Here is a 14,473-nt window from a genome sequence, read left to right as displayed (position 1 = left end):
CTCAACCTTCAGGCCAAGATAATTCCATGTAAAATTCTTTTCCACTTTAAACCAGTAGTCGGTACCAATAGGTTGCTTGTTTTAACTTGACAAACAGATAGGGAGACAGTGATACAGGCTTTTACTTGAGGAAAAGAAATTCTATAACATATGTTGGGATGTGTGTGTTAACATATAAAATTTCATGAATGGATTTAATCATGTAATTTGAAGGAAGATCACTTCCTGAACCCAGAGAAAACATCTGGTACCCCTGGGTAGGTGCACAGTGAAGCAAGAACAGTAGCTCCAGTTTGACATTACCCCAATATTGGCTGGCACCTTCGTTTTAATCAATGATTTTGTTCCTCAACACAATTTGGCCTTTAGGTCTAGGGATGATCATTATGTTAAGAAACTCCATGTCATCCCATTGTGTTCCCAGGAACACAAAGCTAAAAACTAGTCCATGTACATTTTAGCCTGCTCCTTTTAAACAGAAGACAGCTGATGTTGCTGTTCAGGCTCCTGAAAGTTTATACACGATGTTAAGCCCCAATAAAGAAGTCACCGTGCTGCCAGTGATAACTCCCCTTAACTCAGGAGATGGTTCTTTATTCTTAATAAACTTTACTGCCCTTTATAATGAAAGATGAAACACTAAAACTGGTTCTGAAAATGCTTATTAGGACAGATGAGGCAATTAAATAATTTATACCACAGACTAAAGTATGCTTAGAGCATAAAGACTTGATTTTAACAACACAGAAACTCACGCCTCTCCAAACTGGCATTTCAGCAACGCGTTCAAGATAGATTGAGTATAATCTATCTCAATCCCTAGCGGAAGCAATCGGGGTGCACATAAAAACGTGGGGGGCTACCTTCTGATCACAAAAAGCACCCACAAAGTTTAAACCATGACATGATTAAGTCAAAAAGAACGGAAAGGTATATGCCGAAGACAGAATTTACAGGACGAGAGCTTCCTAGAGAACGCCTCGCCGGGCTCCGGGCACCAAGTCCCACCCGCAACACTACAATTCCGGTCTAGGCTCGAGGAGCTCCACCACAGCAGCGCGAAAGTTTCGTGTCTGCGCAGTAGGCTTGCTAGGGGCCGCGTGAGAAAGGTGGGACATTTCTGCCTCGTGCGTCATCTCTAGTGCGACTCAATACGTCACTGGCTTGACCGGGAAGGTCAATTGTGGCCACCCGCGAACTCACGCCCACTTTACGCCGGGGTTGCCGGCGCATGCGCGTAGCGGCCTAGGCGGAGCGGTGCGAGCGCGCGTGGTCTGTGAGGCCGGCGTTTCGGACCCAACTCTGGCGCGGAGATGCTGTGCCGGCTCAGCGTTAGGTGGCTGCGGCCCCGGCCTGCCCTGCAGGTCCGTGTCCTGGACCCATTGCTCGCACGGGCCCCAGCAGGCGGCGCCAAGAGCTCTGCTCTGCCAGTGTGGGCGGTGGCATCGGTCTCCGCAGTTGGCCTGAGCGGCGCGGGAGGCTGGTACGAGGCCTTGGCTACCTCGGCGCCGGTGCAGGGCGCAGAGGACGTGCTGCTCTTCGCCCACACCGCCTCGGGCCTGCCCTGGTGGGGCAGCATTCTCCTCACCACCGTGGTCCTGCGCGGGGCCGTCACACTACCCCTGGCTGCCTACCAGCACTACATCCTGGCCAAGGTGAGGGGTGCCGAGCCGCGCGTGGACCGTGTGTACCCACTTCCGTGGTGAGGAGGGTCAAAGTCTCACCTGGGGCTTAAGATCCCCAGATACTTCCGGAGTACTTACTGTTAATCATCAGCACCTCTAAGGCAGTAAGCTTACAAAAAGGAATTAACACAGGCAGAAGTAAATGCAGATTCTCTTATGGCTCTGTAGCTACAAAGAGCATATTAAAGACACTTAATAGACTACCGTTTCTTCAGTTTATATTACTGGAAAACCCACGGATTGAAACATTAAAAGTGTGGAGTGTAGGGCTTATTTAATCCTTAAAATAACCCTGTGAAGTAGGTGCTGTTATACATTTTATATAAGAGGGAACAAGACTTTAGAGGTTGAATAATTTGCCCAACATCACACTGCTAAGTGTATAAGTTGGAATTTTAATTTGATTGCAATTGAGGATATCATAAATTAACATCTTGTGAGAAATCTTCGAGTTTCTTGACACAACCAGTAAACCACATGTTTTTAAATGAGTTTAGGGAATAGAGAGTAAACTTATGAATGGTTATGAATACAGATCTTTAATGTGCTCATAACAAAGTCTACTTTTTCTTTAGCTAGGTGGAAAATTTGCAGCCAGAAATAAAAAACATTGCACGACATCTTAACCAAGAAGTTGCAGTTCGTGCACATCAGTTGGGATGGTCCAAGAGAGTTGCCAGGTAAGCTAATTCTCTGCATATAAGACCATGAAAAAAATATGTATGTATGTATGTCTTTATTACAGGAGAAGGCAATGTCACCCCACTCCAGTACTCTTGCCTGGAAAATCCCATGGACGGAGGAGCCTGGTAGGCTGCAGTCCATGAGGTTGCTAAGAGTCTGACACGACTGAGCAACTTCACTTTCACTTTTCACTTTCATGCATTGGAGAAGGAAATGGCAATCCACTCCAGTGTTCTTGCCTGGAGAATCCCAGAGACAGAAGAGCCTGGTAGGAGGCCATCTATGGGGTCGCAAAGAGTCGGACACGACTGAAGCTACTTAGCAGCAGCAGCAGCAGCAGCATGTCTTTTTTACAGGGTGTGGTATTCTGTAGCTTTAGCAGCAAAGTTGTTCTTTTTACTTTTTAATATTTTAAAAAGTTTTTGTGGCGTGATAGGTTTATATACTGGACTGAAAGCAAAAAAAGAGACAAAGCAGAGTTCCTTGATCTTAAAGGACTCCAGACTACTGAAAAAGACAGATGTGTAAACAAATAATGACTGGATTAAGTAACTAAAAAAGATTATGTACAAGGAGTTAGGTCATCATGGAAAGTTAGGGAAGGCTTCACAGGATACAGATACTGTGCCACTTTGTTGAGATTTTAGTCAACAAAAGATACAAGTTATTTACAAACTTAACCTTTTGACAGCATAGAGCAGGTAGCTGCCCAAAAGAATGAGGAGACAGAAAATATAAATGCCATGGTAAAAGCAACTGGGTAGGCCAGGAGTTGTTACTCTGCTGTAGTTATCCTGTGTTGCTGTCTCCCTGAGCTCTTTGAGAGCCCTTGCCTAAGGGTGCTTGACCATGTTGTAGTTCCATGTGGGCAGCCATCCACTAAGAATTTTTGTGAGATGCTGACAAAGTGTTCAGCATCTCACAGCAATGAGAAAAATAAGGGTGTTTTAGTATGAATATGTAATGTGTATATATATGGGTATATGTGTGTATTAGTCAGTCATGTCCAACTCTTTATGACCCCAGAGACTCTAGCCTGCCAGGCTCCTCTGTCTCTGGAATTCTCCAGGTAAGAATACTGGAGTGGATTGCCAGTTCCTTCTCCAGGGTATCTTCCCCACCCAGGGATCACACCCAAGTCTCCCACATTACAGGCAGATTCTTTACCATTTGAGCCACCAGGGAAGGCCCTATCCATATATTTTTATCTATATAGGTATAAATTTGCCACCTATCTACAATATGAAATTGAGTCCCTCTTTAGTGTTAAAAAGACCTGCCATTTTAAAAAAATCATTCTTATAGCTTAATGTCTTTACTTGATAAAAAGTTGGTAAACCTATAGTTTTGAAGTTCTACTGATCAAGGAAGTCTAAGGGCTACAGCTCTAGACCAGAAGAACACATTAGTAGCTGCTCACATGGTTATAAATACAGCCTAGGTAAGACTGTGCTACCGTACTTATGCATCCCTGGCAGGATGATTGTCCGGACACATCCTTACACAGATGAATGACTTTCTAGAGGAAGACATTATCTGCGGGTTTCCTGTATTGTCAGTTTAACTGGGTTTTGAAGAATGAAAAGGAGTTTGTCAGGTGAACAAACAGCCAGGAAAGTGGACAGTCTTCAAAGATGATGTAATAACTTCCAGGGCATGCTGATGTGAAAGTCTGAGTTGTTGGATGACCCAGGTCATTCAAGGGACAAGAAAAAGAGTAACAGGAAATAATGTTGAAAGAGTGGGCGAAGACTGAATTACAAGGAGCCTGGAATGTCTCTGTGTACTGTCTTAATTCAGTGCATTATAATTTGATTAAATTCTGCAAACCTATTGAAAACCTACCTTGTACAAAACATGCCACAAGAGATTTAAAGATGAAGACCCATCCAATATTGTAGTCTAGCAAGTGGGACGTAAGAACAGGAGTTGAAAACAGCAACAAAAACAACAGAGGAGTAACTAATATGGTTAACAGAGAAGCAGTAAGAAAATCTTTATGAAAGAGTTGATTGAAGAATGGAGATTGTTTAGACAGGTCAGGAGCATACATGGTACAAAACCACATTGCTCTGAAAGGTATGTTCAGGGATCAGGTGATTGAATTTGGCTGGAGTGGAGAAATTTGAGTAAAATGTGCTTTAACCTCTAGTATTTCTGATTCAAATTTTGGTCATACCATGTTAGTAGTGAAATTTCCTTTGTTAAAGCCTAGTTTGCCTAAGACCTCCAGAAATAAAGCCTGAAGTTTGACAGTGGCGGATTTCTCAAATTGTTATGTAATTTGCTTACATTGTGAACAAACTTTGAGTAAAAGGTTTTATTTTCCTTTTTTTTCGGCAACCACTTGGTGTAGCTTAGGGGCTTCCCTTTTAGCTCAGTTGATAAAGAATCAGTCTGCAATGCAGGAGATGCCGGTTCAATTCATGGGTCAGGAAGATCTGCTGGAGAAGGGCTAGGCTACTCATTCCAATATTCTTGGGCTTCCCTGGTGGCTCAGCTGGTAAAGAATCCATCTGCAATACGGGAGACCTGGGTTCTGTCCCTTGGTTGGGAAGATCTCCTGGAGATGGGAAGGGCTACCCACTCCAGTATTCTGGCCTGGAAAATTCCATGGAGTATGTAGTCCATGGGGTTGCAAAGAGTCAGACACTACTGAGCGACTTTCACTTCACTTTGGTATAGCTTCTGACAGTCAAAAATCCTGCATAAATCCTTTAGCCAGTAACCATAGTATAGGTGTGTTTATCCTGTAGGGATGAAGCACAGCTAGTATCCAAATGATGTTTTCTCCTTTCCCTTTTTCCCTCTTCCCTCAAACTAGGCTCACTTACCTAAAGACTATGCGGAGGCTTGTTTCAGAGCTCTATGTTCGGGATAACTGCCACCCCTTCAAAGCCACTGTGCTGGTCTGGATTCAGCTTCCAATGTGGATCTTCATGTCTGTCGCTCTCCGAAACTTTAGCACAGGGGCAGCACATTCAGAAGGTAGTTACTATTGAAAGTAATTCCCCCAAGCAAGTTCTCTAACACTGTCTTGTATTCTAAAGAAAAAGCAAAAAAAAAAAATAATAATAAAAAACATCCATACTTTCTGTAACTGGAATACACTTTAATCATCTCCCTTACACAAGTATAGAATTTCAAATATTAAGTGTAACCAAACTAGCTGTATTGAGAATATAAATCAGTTTAGGAAGGATGTCACTAGTACTACTTCTTGGAAGTTTAATAAAATTAGTGTTATAATTCCATAATATGGTTTCAGGGCCATGAATTTTTTCTATTTATGAATTGGAGAAGCCAGAAGAACTTTCACAGTTATAAGTATAAATATTAATATGAAAGGTTACAAACTAAGGGGCTTGTTTTTACTTTCATTTAAAGGCATTTCTAACCATAAAGTAATCTAAATTGACTTGAAAGAAAGCAGCCTATAGACAAGTTTTAAAATTTCAGTCTGTAAAGGTTACTGCTACACATCTTTAGTGTCTCCACATCCGTTTGCTCCAGAAACTTCTTACCTCTTTCTCAGTATAAGAACTAGCTTATGTTGTGGAGTGAAAATAACCTGAATAAAAAATGCAAGTCTTCAGTGTGAGGAACACCTTATTGGAATCACTTCCCTGTGCTGTTTTTAGAAATTCTTCTGTTTCATTTATAAAAATGTTTCAGCAGGTTTTTCTGTTCAGGAGCAGTTAACTGCTGGTGGGGTCCTGTGGTTTCATGACCTCACTGCTCTGGATTCCACTTGGATTCTGCCTGTCTCCGTTGGTGTCATCAATTTATTAATAGTGGAGGTCAGTGGTTTTAAATAAGATTTGTTTGCCGTTTAAATCATTGAGATTCTGTTGCTGTCCTGACATCAGATAGAAATGAATTTGAGTTACTGGTGATAGCTCTGAGCTAACATTGAGATTCCTTGTTTTTTGTTTTTTTAATATATATTTGGTTATTTATTTGACTGTACTGGGTCTTAGTTGTGACGTGTAGGAACTTTGAGTTGTGGCATATTGGGTCTACTTCCCTGACCAGGGATCGAACCTGGGCTGCCTGCATTGTGGGTGCAGAGTCTTAGCTAGTCATGAGACCCCTTGGTTTTGGTCGCAGATCAGTTGTTGATTAATTTTCTGGGGCCAGTTCCTTAACCTCTCTGGGGATCATAATTTAAAATAAGAGAGCTGAATTGGAACAGTTCCAAAATCTCCTTCAACTGTAAAATGGTACGATGCTAGTACATAACAGTTCTTTGATTTGCTTTTTGGTAAAGGCAGCAATTAAGATGTCAGTCTGGTCTTATTCCCACAATATGTTGATGTTTTGTTTATATGTTTAATATGTCAATTAAACATACCTGACTGCCATTTTTAGTTATAGAATTTCTTTATAAAATGAAATGGAGAAACATATGTATAAAATACAATCTCTTAGCCATATCTTACCATTAGCTCATGCTACTTTACTCAACTTGAGTTTAGGGGAAACTTGTCTTTAGTTCCATAAAGAATTGTTCTTAGACTCTTGAAAAGAACATAGACCCTTTAACTAGAAGAAATCTTCAGTTCAGTTCAGTCGCTCAGTCATGTCCGACTCTGCGACCCCATGAATCGCAGCACGCCAGGCCTCCCTGTCCATCACCAACTCCCGGAGTTCACTCAGACTCATGTCCATCAAGTCAGTGATGCCATCCAGCCATCTCATCCTCTGTCATCCCCTTCTCCTCCTGCCCCCAATCCCTCCCAGCATCAGAGTCTTTTCCAACGAGTCAGCTCTTCGCATGAGGTGGCCAAAGTACTGGAGTTTCAGCTTTAGCATCATTCCTTCCAAAGAAATCCCAGGGCTGATCTCCTTCAGAATGGACTGGTTGGATCTCCTTGCAGTCCAAGGGACTCTCAAGAGTCTTCTCCAACACCACAGTTCAAAAGCATCAATTCTTCGGCGCTCAGCCTTCTTCACAGTCCAACTCTCACATCCATATATGACCACAGGAAAAACCATAGCCTTGACTAGACGAACCTTTGTTGGCAAAGTAATGTCTCTGCTTTTGAATATGCTATCTAGGTTGGTCATAACTTTCCTTCCAAGGAGTAAGCATCTTTTAATTTCATGGCTGCAGTCACCATCTGCAGTGATTTTGGAGGAAAGATCTAATGCAGTTGAGATTTCACAGACCTCATATCTGCTGATTGCTGTTTGGGAAATCTAATACATCACTTACTTTTTCAGATGAGAAATATAAAGATTCTCAGGTCTTAGGTGAAGGTTTCCTGAGGAAAGACGCTATGTGTAGTCTTAAGTGTTTTACCCTAAGAGCATCTAGCATAGTTCTGTGACCTTGGTTAGTAATTAGTATTTCTTAGGAAGAAGGAAGTGATGACACAAGGTCCCAGTGAATTGACGTCAGTCCTCTCATCTTTCCTTTATTCCATCTAACAACCCAGCATGCATCAATTTAATAAAAGCCTATTCTTGCTTAACATTTACTGTGTACCAGGCACTATTGTAAGCAATTCACATGAATTAACTCATTTAATTCTTAACAATAGTCCTATGATGTAGGTGCTGTTATTATCCCAGTCTTAAGGTGGAGAATGGGAGGCACGGAAAGGTGAAGTAACTTGCCCAAAGTCACATAACCACTAAATGCAGGGCTGCCATGTGAATCTCGTAATTTGAGTGTGCAATTGCAGAATCTGTGCTCATAATCATTAAGCTAAGCTGCCTTGTAAGTAATTCATAAACCATAACTCCTCTTCCTAGCCTTCTTAGTTCTTTTCTGTCATCCATGTAACCAGATCACAAACCTTTCAGATACCTGTTAAGTTCTTTCTCTGTGCCAGGCCCTGTATTTAGGTGCCAAAAAAAAAAAAAAGGTAATGATTCATACATAATACCTATCTTGAAGGGACTTCAGTTTTACAATCTTTAAAAAACACTGACCTATAAAAATTATGCTTTGATCCTATTTAATATAGATGAATCTCTTTATTGCTGTTACTTAGTTCCATTTAAGAATTAAAGAGTTGATCAACCAGTGATAGTTAATCAACAAATCAGTGTTTTGTTTTTTAATTTTTATTGCTTTTGTTAAAATATAGGTAGAGGCCAATCAAAAATCACTTTGCATTTTAAAGCTTGTCTCATTTAATGTGTATTTAGATAATCAGCATGTGTGTGTTTATTTTACCCTTTCAGATTTTTGCCCTGCAAAAACTTGGAAAGTCTCGTTTTCAGACGTACATTACACACTTTGTTCGTGCAGTCTCGGTGTTGATGATCCCAGTAGCGGCAACAGTGCCTTCAGTGAGTAAGCACCAGCATTGTGTGAAGCATGAGCTAAGTGTAAATCCTCTCTGTTTTTAGCTTAGACTGACTGACATTGTGCCTCTTCTGTCGTGCTTCCTCTGACTACTTGATCCTTTACTGGTTTCTTATTTCTGTAATAACAAATCTACTGACTCTATCACCAAGTGACACCTGAATATTTCTTGGGATTGGTTAATCTTCCTTTACGTGAATGTGTCTTAACCCTCCATTTTCCTTTTTTTTTTTTTTTTAATATTGCAGAGTACTATGAACAGTACTATGAATGTAGCATTTGCTCTGTTTGATTAGTTGATGTATTGAATTCTTTTTGTCTTCACAGAGGGATCCAAGGAATTTAGCATTTAAAAAAGAAACAAAAATTTTCCCCACCAAGGATCCACATGGGTTCATATGTAATATTATTTGATCTCATAGAAATTTTATGAGATAGGTATACTTGTCCCCATTTATATGTAATTAAACTTCTATAGAAATAGAAAAATAATGTTATATTTGCAGTTATTTCATTTTTTTAGCCTTTTGCATTTTTTCATGGATACTTTAGTGCTCAGTTGAGTACAGCTGTCAGTGTATCTGTCTTTGCTCAGAATCAACACAGAGACCATAAAGTAGTTGTCATTTGTTGCTGGTAGTTCAAGTTCTGTCCCTTGTATAAAAGTACTTCATAGGACTTGTCTTAAAAATCTGAAATAGTATGTTTTCAGCATCAGAAATGTCTGTTAAATACTATTCATGTGTCACTTAGTCATAATACTGTCATTAATCGTGTGTAAAATAAGTTTCCTCATTTCTAAAAGAGACACCATAATGTCTATGAAAATTAATGAAATAATAAGTGCCTGTTATAGTACTTCTCATATAATAATAATGTTATAAAATACTCTATAAAAACAGAATAATGCAAATTCACTACATTTCTAAGGAGAAATAATACCAATTATAACTGAGGAAAACCACAGATCAAGTAAAATAGCAGTAAAGTTCTAATGAGAAGTTGGGTTCCAAGTGAGTAACAGAGACCTTTTTATATATAGGAAAGTCAGAATTAGGCATTTAGTGTAGAGCTGATGTGGCAGCTCTGTGAAGACATGAGAAAGACTGCCTAGTTCCCTCTCAATGCTGCATCGTCCACAACTTGTCATTCTTGTCTTAAAAGCCGCAGGGTAGTCGTGATGGCCACTGAAGCTTGTTATCTTGCAAGAATAGTAAAAGGGTGCTTCAGCTACAGTCAGATGCTTCAACTACAGTCAACCACTTAAGGACCCTTGCCAGATGCCCTACCAAACACTTGTGCTTACATCTTAAATATGTGGTCATACCGAACTGCAAAAGAGGATGAAAAGTATAGTCTTTTTTTTTCCAGATAGCAATATACTTTGCTGAAAATTAGGATTTTATTACTAACGAAGATGAGTGATACTTAGTAGGCAGTTTGTAGTCTGAAGTAGTTGGGCCCAGGGAACTGTTTGCTTCATAGATGAGTTTGATGATGATGCTAGCTAATATTTATTCAACATGAACTTCGTGCCAGGCCCTGTTTTAAGTCATTTGTGTACATACACACACACACATATGTATTAGTACATGTATTTCTCCCAACAGTGCACTGAAGTAGGTGCTATTATAATCTCCAATTTAACCCTGAGGCACAGAGAGGTTAAGTAACTCATGGTCACTCATCTGTTCAGTGGCAGAGTCTTCACACACATCCAGGTATTTTGGCTCTTACTCTTTAGCTACTGTACTAATAATCTGCCTTTAAGATTTCATTACTTCCCTTAAAAACTTGTTCTGGAACAAATAAATGCTTAATATGAGCCACTTACTGTGCTTACCACACTACATGAATTTTCTCATTTATTCTTCACAGCATCCCTGGGTACAGTCTGTCCCTCATTTTATAGAAGAGAAAACTGAAACAAGAAAAAAAAATAACTTGCCAAAAGCTAATAAATAGATTTCAAACTCAGGCAGTTTGATCCCAGGACTGGACTCAGCCAGGACATGGTCTTGCCTCTAGGGCCTGCTTACCTTCTGATGCCAAAGAAAAGTTTAGAAAAGATGTATGTTTGTATGTATATATGGGGATGTTTCAAGAGGCTGCAGACTAAAAGACTACCAATTATAACTGAGGAAACCCCTAGATCAAGTAAAGTAACAGTAAAGTTCTAATGAAAAGCTGGGTTCCAAGTGAGTAACAGAGACCAAAAAAACGTCTTAAATATCCAAAGTGGATTCTTTCATATATAGGAAAGTCAGAATTAGGCAACTTAATGTAAAAGCTCTGTGAAGACATGAGAAAGACAGCTCTTTGACCTAAATAACTGAATCTCAGTGGTGGTAAAAAAAAAAAAAAAGAGGGTTGGGCTGAGATGCTTTGTCTCAGGAAAAGGCAAAGATAATCTATTCCTGACTACACTTAGAAACTAGTTCCTGGGAAAATTTGGAAGATAGGTGACTCTGTATAGGTGTAGGGAAGCTAAGTTTGCCATCGTGAATGGCCATGCCTCCAGTAGCCTGCCTGCTGTGTAGCAGTTTGTCGAGACTCTCGGTGGGGAAGCAGTATGCTTAATTGCCAAAGAAGGAAATGGGATCTCTCTTGGACCCCTGCCTGGGAGCCGTTCTCTGCCATCCACTTTCTGTCACCAGTACCTCTCCATTTGGTTTCTTTTTGTTTGGGGGTCGTCTTTTCAACTTTTTTACCTATCTGTTAGATCTGACCCAGGTATCTATTAGCTCCTGAAGGTCTCTTTCAGTCCTGGTGCTCTGTTTACAGAGATTGTGAATTTTCTTTTTTATTGCCTGCCTGTCTCTAGACCTTGGAGAATGGAGAGATGCTAACGTTCATGTCCTTTCTTCTCGTTGCAGTCAATTGTCCTCTACTGGTTGTGCTCCAGCTTCATGGGCCTTTCACAGAACTTGCTGCTCCGTTCTCCTGGGTTTCGCCAACTTTGCAGGATCCCGTTGACCAAGTTAGATTCAGACACTCCTTATAAGGACCTCTTGGCTGCCTTTCACTCCAAGTTCATTTCAAGAAAATCACGTACTTTCTAGTAATTTTTGAAACAATTACAGGTTTCACTGCTAATGTATTTAGAAGATTTAGAACTTCAGGTATGATTTAATTTGCTTTTGTTTAAAATCATGAACTCTGTGAAGTACTGTGGATTAAGATATAATCCAGATATATATAACAATACTTAAAATCTTTTCAGTGCTAAGCGTGTAGTATATTTAATTGTATGCTAAGACTGTAAAAGTGGAATCAAAGTGTCAGGCCCTGTTTATAAAATTACAACTTGCTAGAGATTCCAGAACTTTGGAGAACAGGACTAGAAAAGTTTATAAAATAAGAGAATCCAATGGGATGATTTCTAAAATTTGTAGGATGTGGAGGATCATAGACCTGTTTAATCTTTTAATAAAGCCCTGGTTTTCTCTTCAGAAAAGTCCTTGAAATACAAATGGAGGCCTTTTTTGAGCCCCTCTCCCAACTCCTGAAGGCCTTCTGGTAATTCCTGGTTAATAAATTATTCTAATGGAACAAGTTAATGTATGATTTTAAAATGAAAGGGACTTGAGATACATGCTGTGGAGTAGTCCACACATGTAAGAAAGTACATAACATGGTAGGTGGTGTTGCTTTTCAGCTGTGCTCTGAAAGAATATAAAAAGTGTACATTCCTTTCTTTCTAATTTAAGAAGTCTGCAATACAGGGTATAGCACTGAGTACTGCTGGAACCCAAAGTAGAAAATCTTAAGCTAATCATAAGAGAATATGAAGGAACTCAGTATCTCTGATAACCTGTTAAGTAAGTAAAAATTTTGTATTAGGGTCAAGATAATGCTAGTCGGAGATTTCTTTATACCTGTTCGTCTTGATGTGATAATACATAACATTAAGTTGGTCTGAGAATATCATATATTACCTAATTCATAATTACATAGCTTAAAAAAGAGCCAAATTTTAAAAGCTTGAATGATCAGGATAGTATTTATCAAGTTTTAATAATTACTGAATACATGAAAATACATTAGTTTCAGTGTTACTAGAAATTAAACAGTACGTGAAGAATCAGCTTATTCAGCCAGAAAGCATGCATATGAACAGCATGTCTTCAGTCATTAGAGATGTAATCGTTGATCACATGATTGTGAAATAGGATTGTTTTGTAGAATTCTGGAGATGGAGTTGAGTCTTTTCTGTAATCTCAGAGTACAGTAGACCCTTCTCTTTTGTGGTCCCAAAGCCACAACCACTAAGAGCTTTAAACTGTCAGCAGCTGGAATCCCAACAAACAGCTGGATCAAACTTCATTAACTGAGAACTTACATAGCCATGGGGAGGAAATGATTCCATGATTCCTGTACATAATAACTGGCCTGCCATCATTTGTGGAATACAGTCTAAAAATAAAAAGGACTATTAAAAATCTTTGAACTTTATTTGGTAATTGTATGGCCCTTGTGAGTATTGTGTTTCTGTTTTGGAACTCTTATTCTCAGATAAAGTAAAATGATATTTACTGGTATATTTGTTTTCTGTGGATGCTGTTAACAAAATCTTCATGCTGCTTATGCACCAAGAGGAAGATGCTGTTGAATAAATTGGATATTATATATCTCTATCAAATTTTTCTTTTAAGGGGTACATTTAGGGATTGCCCTTGAGAAAGATATAGGTCCTACAAGAGGGTCCTCCCCACAGTTCACCACTGCTATACTCAGAAAGCCTAGCCTTCATGTCTGTTTCACCTAAGACTTCCCATAACTCAGTTAAGAATTGATAAAATTATTGTTTTATAGCAAAATAAAAGCTAACAGTTTTTCTTCACCCCTTTGGGCTTCCTCCCTCCCCTTTAGTTCATCTGCATAAACCAGAGCTCCTTAGGAGATGACATTCCATCTTAATCTCATCAGTGGACACAAGGAGATACACTTCCTTCTTTTTTTTTTTTTTTGTTTTGGTTATTAGTACTCAATCAAAAAGCCCACACACAAACAGATCCTCCCATACTCCTCCTCGTAAGGAACTGTGATGACCTGTGACCCACTATTCCTGTGGGTCTGGATTGTGTAAACTCTAAATAGCATAAACGATCAGTGTCATACTATCATTTGACATAAACCCAAAAGGCTTTCCCAGTGGTTCAGTGGTAAAGAATCCACCTGCCAACGCAGGAGACACAGGTTTGATCCCTGGGTTTGGAAAGATCCCCTACGGTACAGGGGATACAACCCACTCCAGTATTCCTTGCCTTGGAAATCCCATGGACAGAGAAGCCTGGCAGGCTACAGTCCATGAGCTCACAGAATCAAACTCAACTGAGCGACTGATTACGCACCACCAATCCTCATCTTTGTCTCCAAAACTTTCGTGCTTTGACCTCTAATTGGCAGCACAGCCCCTAGAGCTTTCTGACTGTCTCCCAGATTATAATCCTCAAATCGGCTTGAATAAAATTTTCCATCTTTTTTCTTAGACTGTTAATTTTTTCTGTTGGCAAAGCTGTATTAAAGCATTTTAATCCTGGTTGATTTCCTGTCCATAGGAACTGCAAGACCTAGCAGTTACCACAAGAAAGAAAAATTACCAGTTGAGGAATGGCAGCAAAAGATTAAATAGAGGGAGCTCTTTTATAAAGAAGCCTTGCCTAGTTCTTAAAACAGTAACTTTTTGCTTTTCTGTAACTCGAACATGAGAGAAATATACAACTGTCCCAAAGGAATATATAACAAATCCTTGTTCCTTTGAACTCTACCACTGACTACCTCT

General features: G+C 39.7%; 1 protein-coding gene across 1 annotated transcript; it reads left to right on the top strand.

Moving 5' to 3' along the window:
• The first annotated feature begins 1,252 nt into the window (after window positions 1-1,252).
• On the top strand, window positions 1,253-5,415 carry COX18 (cytochrome c oxidase assembly factor COX18). Its single transcript, NM_001082437.2, has 3 exons — window positions 1,253-1,655; window positions 2,265-2,365; window positions 5,194-5,415. Exons 1-3 carry the CDS (start codon window positions 1,314-1,316, stop codon window positions 5,369-5,371), a joined length of 621 nt encoding a protein of 206 aa, NP_001075906.1. The 5' UTR covers window positions 1,253-1,313; the 3' UTR covers window positions 5,372-5,415.
• Window positions 5,416-14,473: the final 9,058 nt, after the last annotated feature.

This window comes from Bos taurus, chromosome 6 (assembly GCF_002263795.3).
Source record: "Bos taurus isolate L1 Dominette 01449 registration number 42190680 breed Hereford chromosome 6, ARS-UCD2.0, whole genome shotgun sequence".
NCBI classification, from domain to species: domain Eukaryota; kingdom Metazoa; phylum Chordata; class Mammalia; order Artiodactyla; family Bovidae; genus Bos; species Bos taurus.
The sequence above is the reverse complement of the archived record's forward strand: the minus strand, read 5'-3'. Positions and strand labels throughout refer to the sequence as shown.

Excerpts from the sequence above, each read along its gene's own strand:
- COX18 (NM_001082437.2), top strand. The coding sequence starts at position 1,314 with ATGCTGTGCCGGCTCAGCGTTAGGTGGCTGCGGCCCCGGCCTGCCCTG. Across the intron at positions 1,656-2,264 it reads AGCACTACATCCTGGCCAAG|GTGGAAAATTTGCAGCCAGA; the intron begins GTGAGGGGTGCC and ends TTCTTTAGCTAG. Across the intron at positions 2,366-5,193 it reads TGGTCCAAGAGAGTTGCCAG|GCTCACTTACCTAAAGACTA; the intron begins GTAAGCTAATTC and ends CCCTCAAACTAG.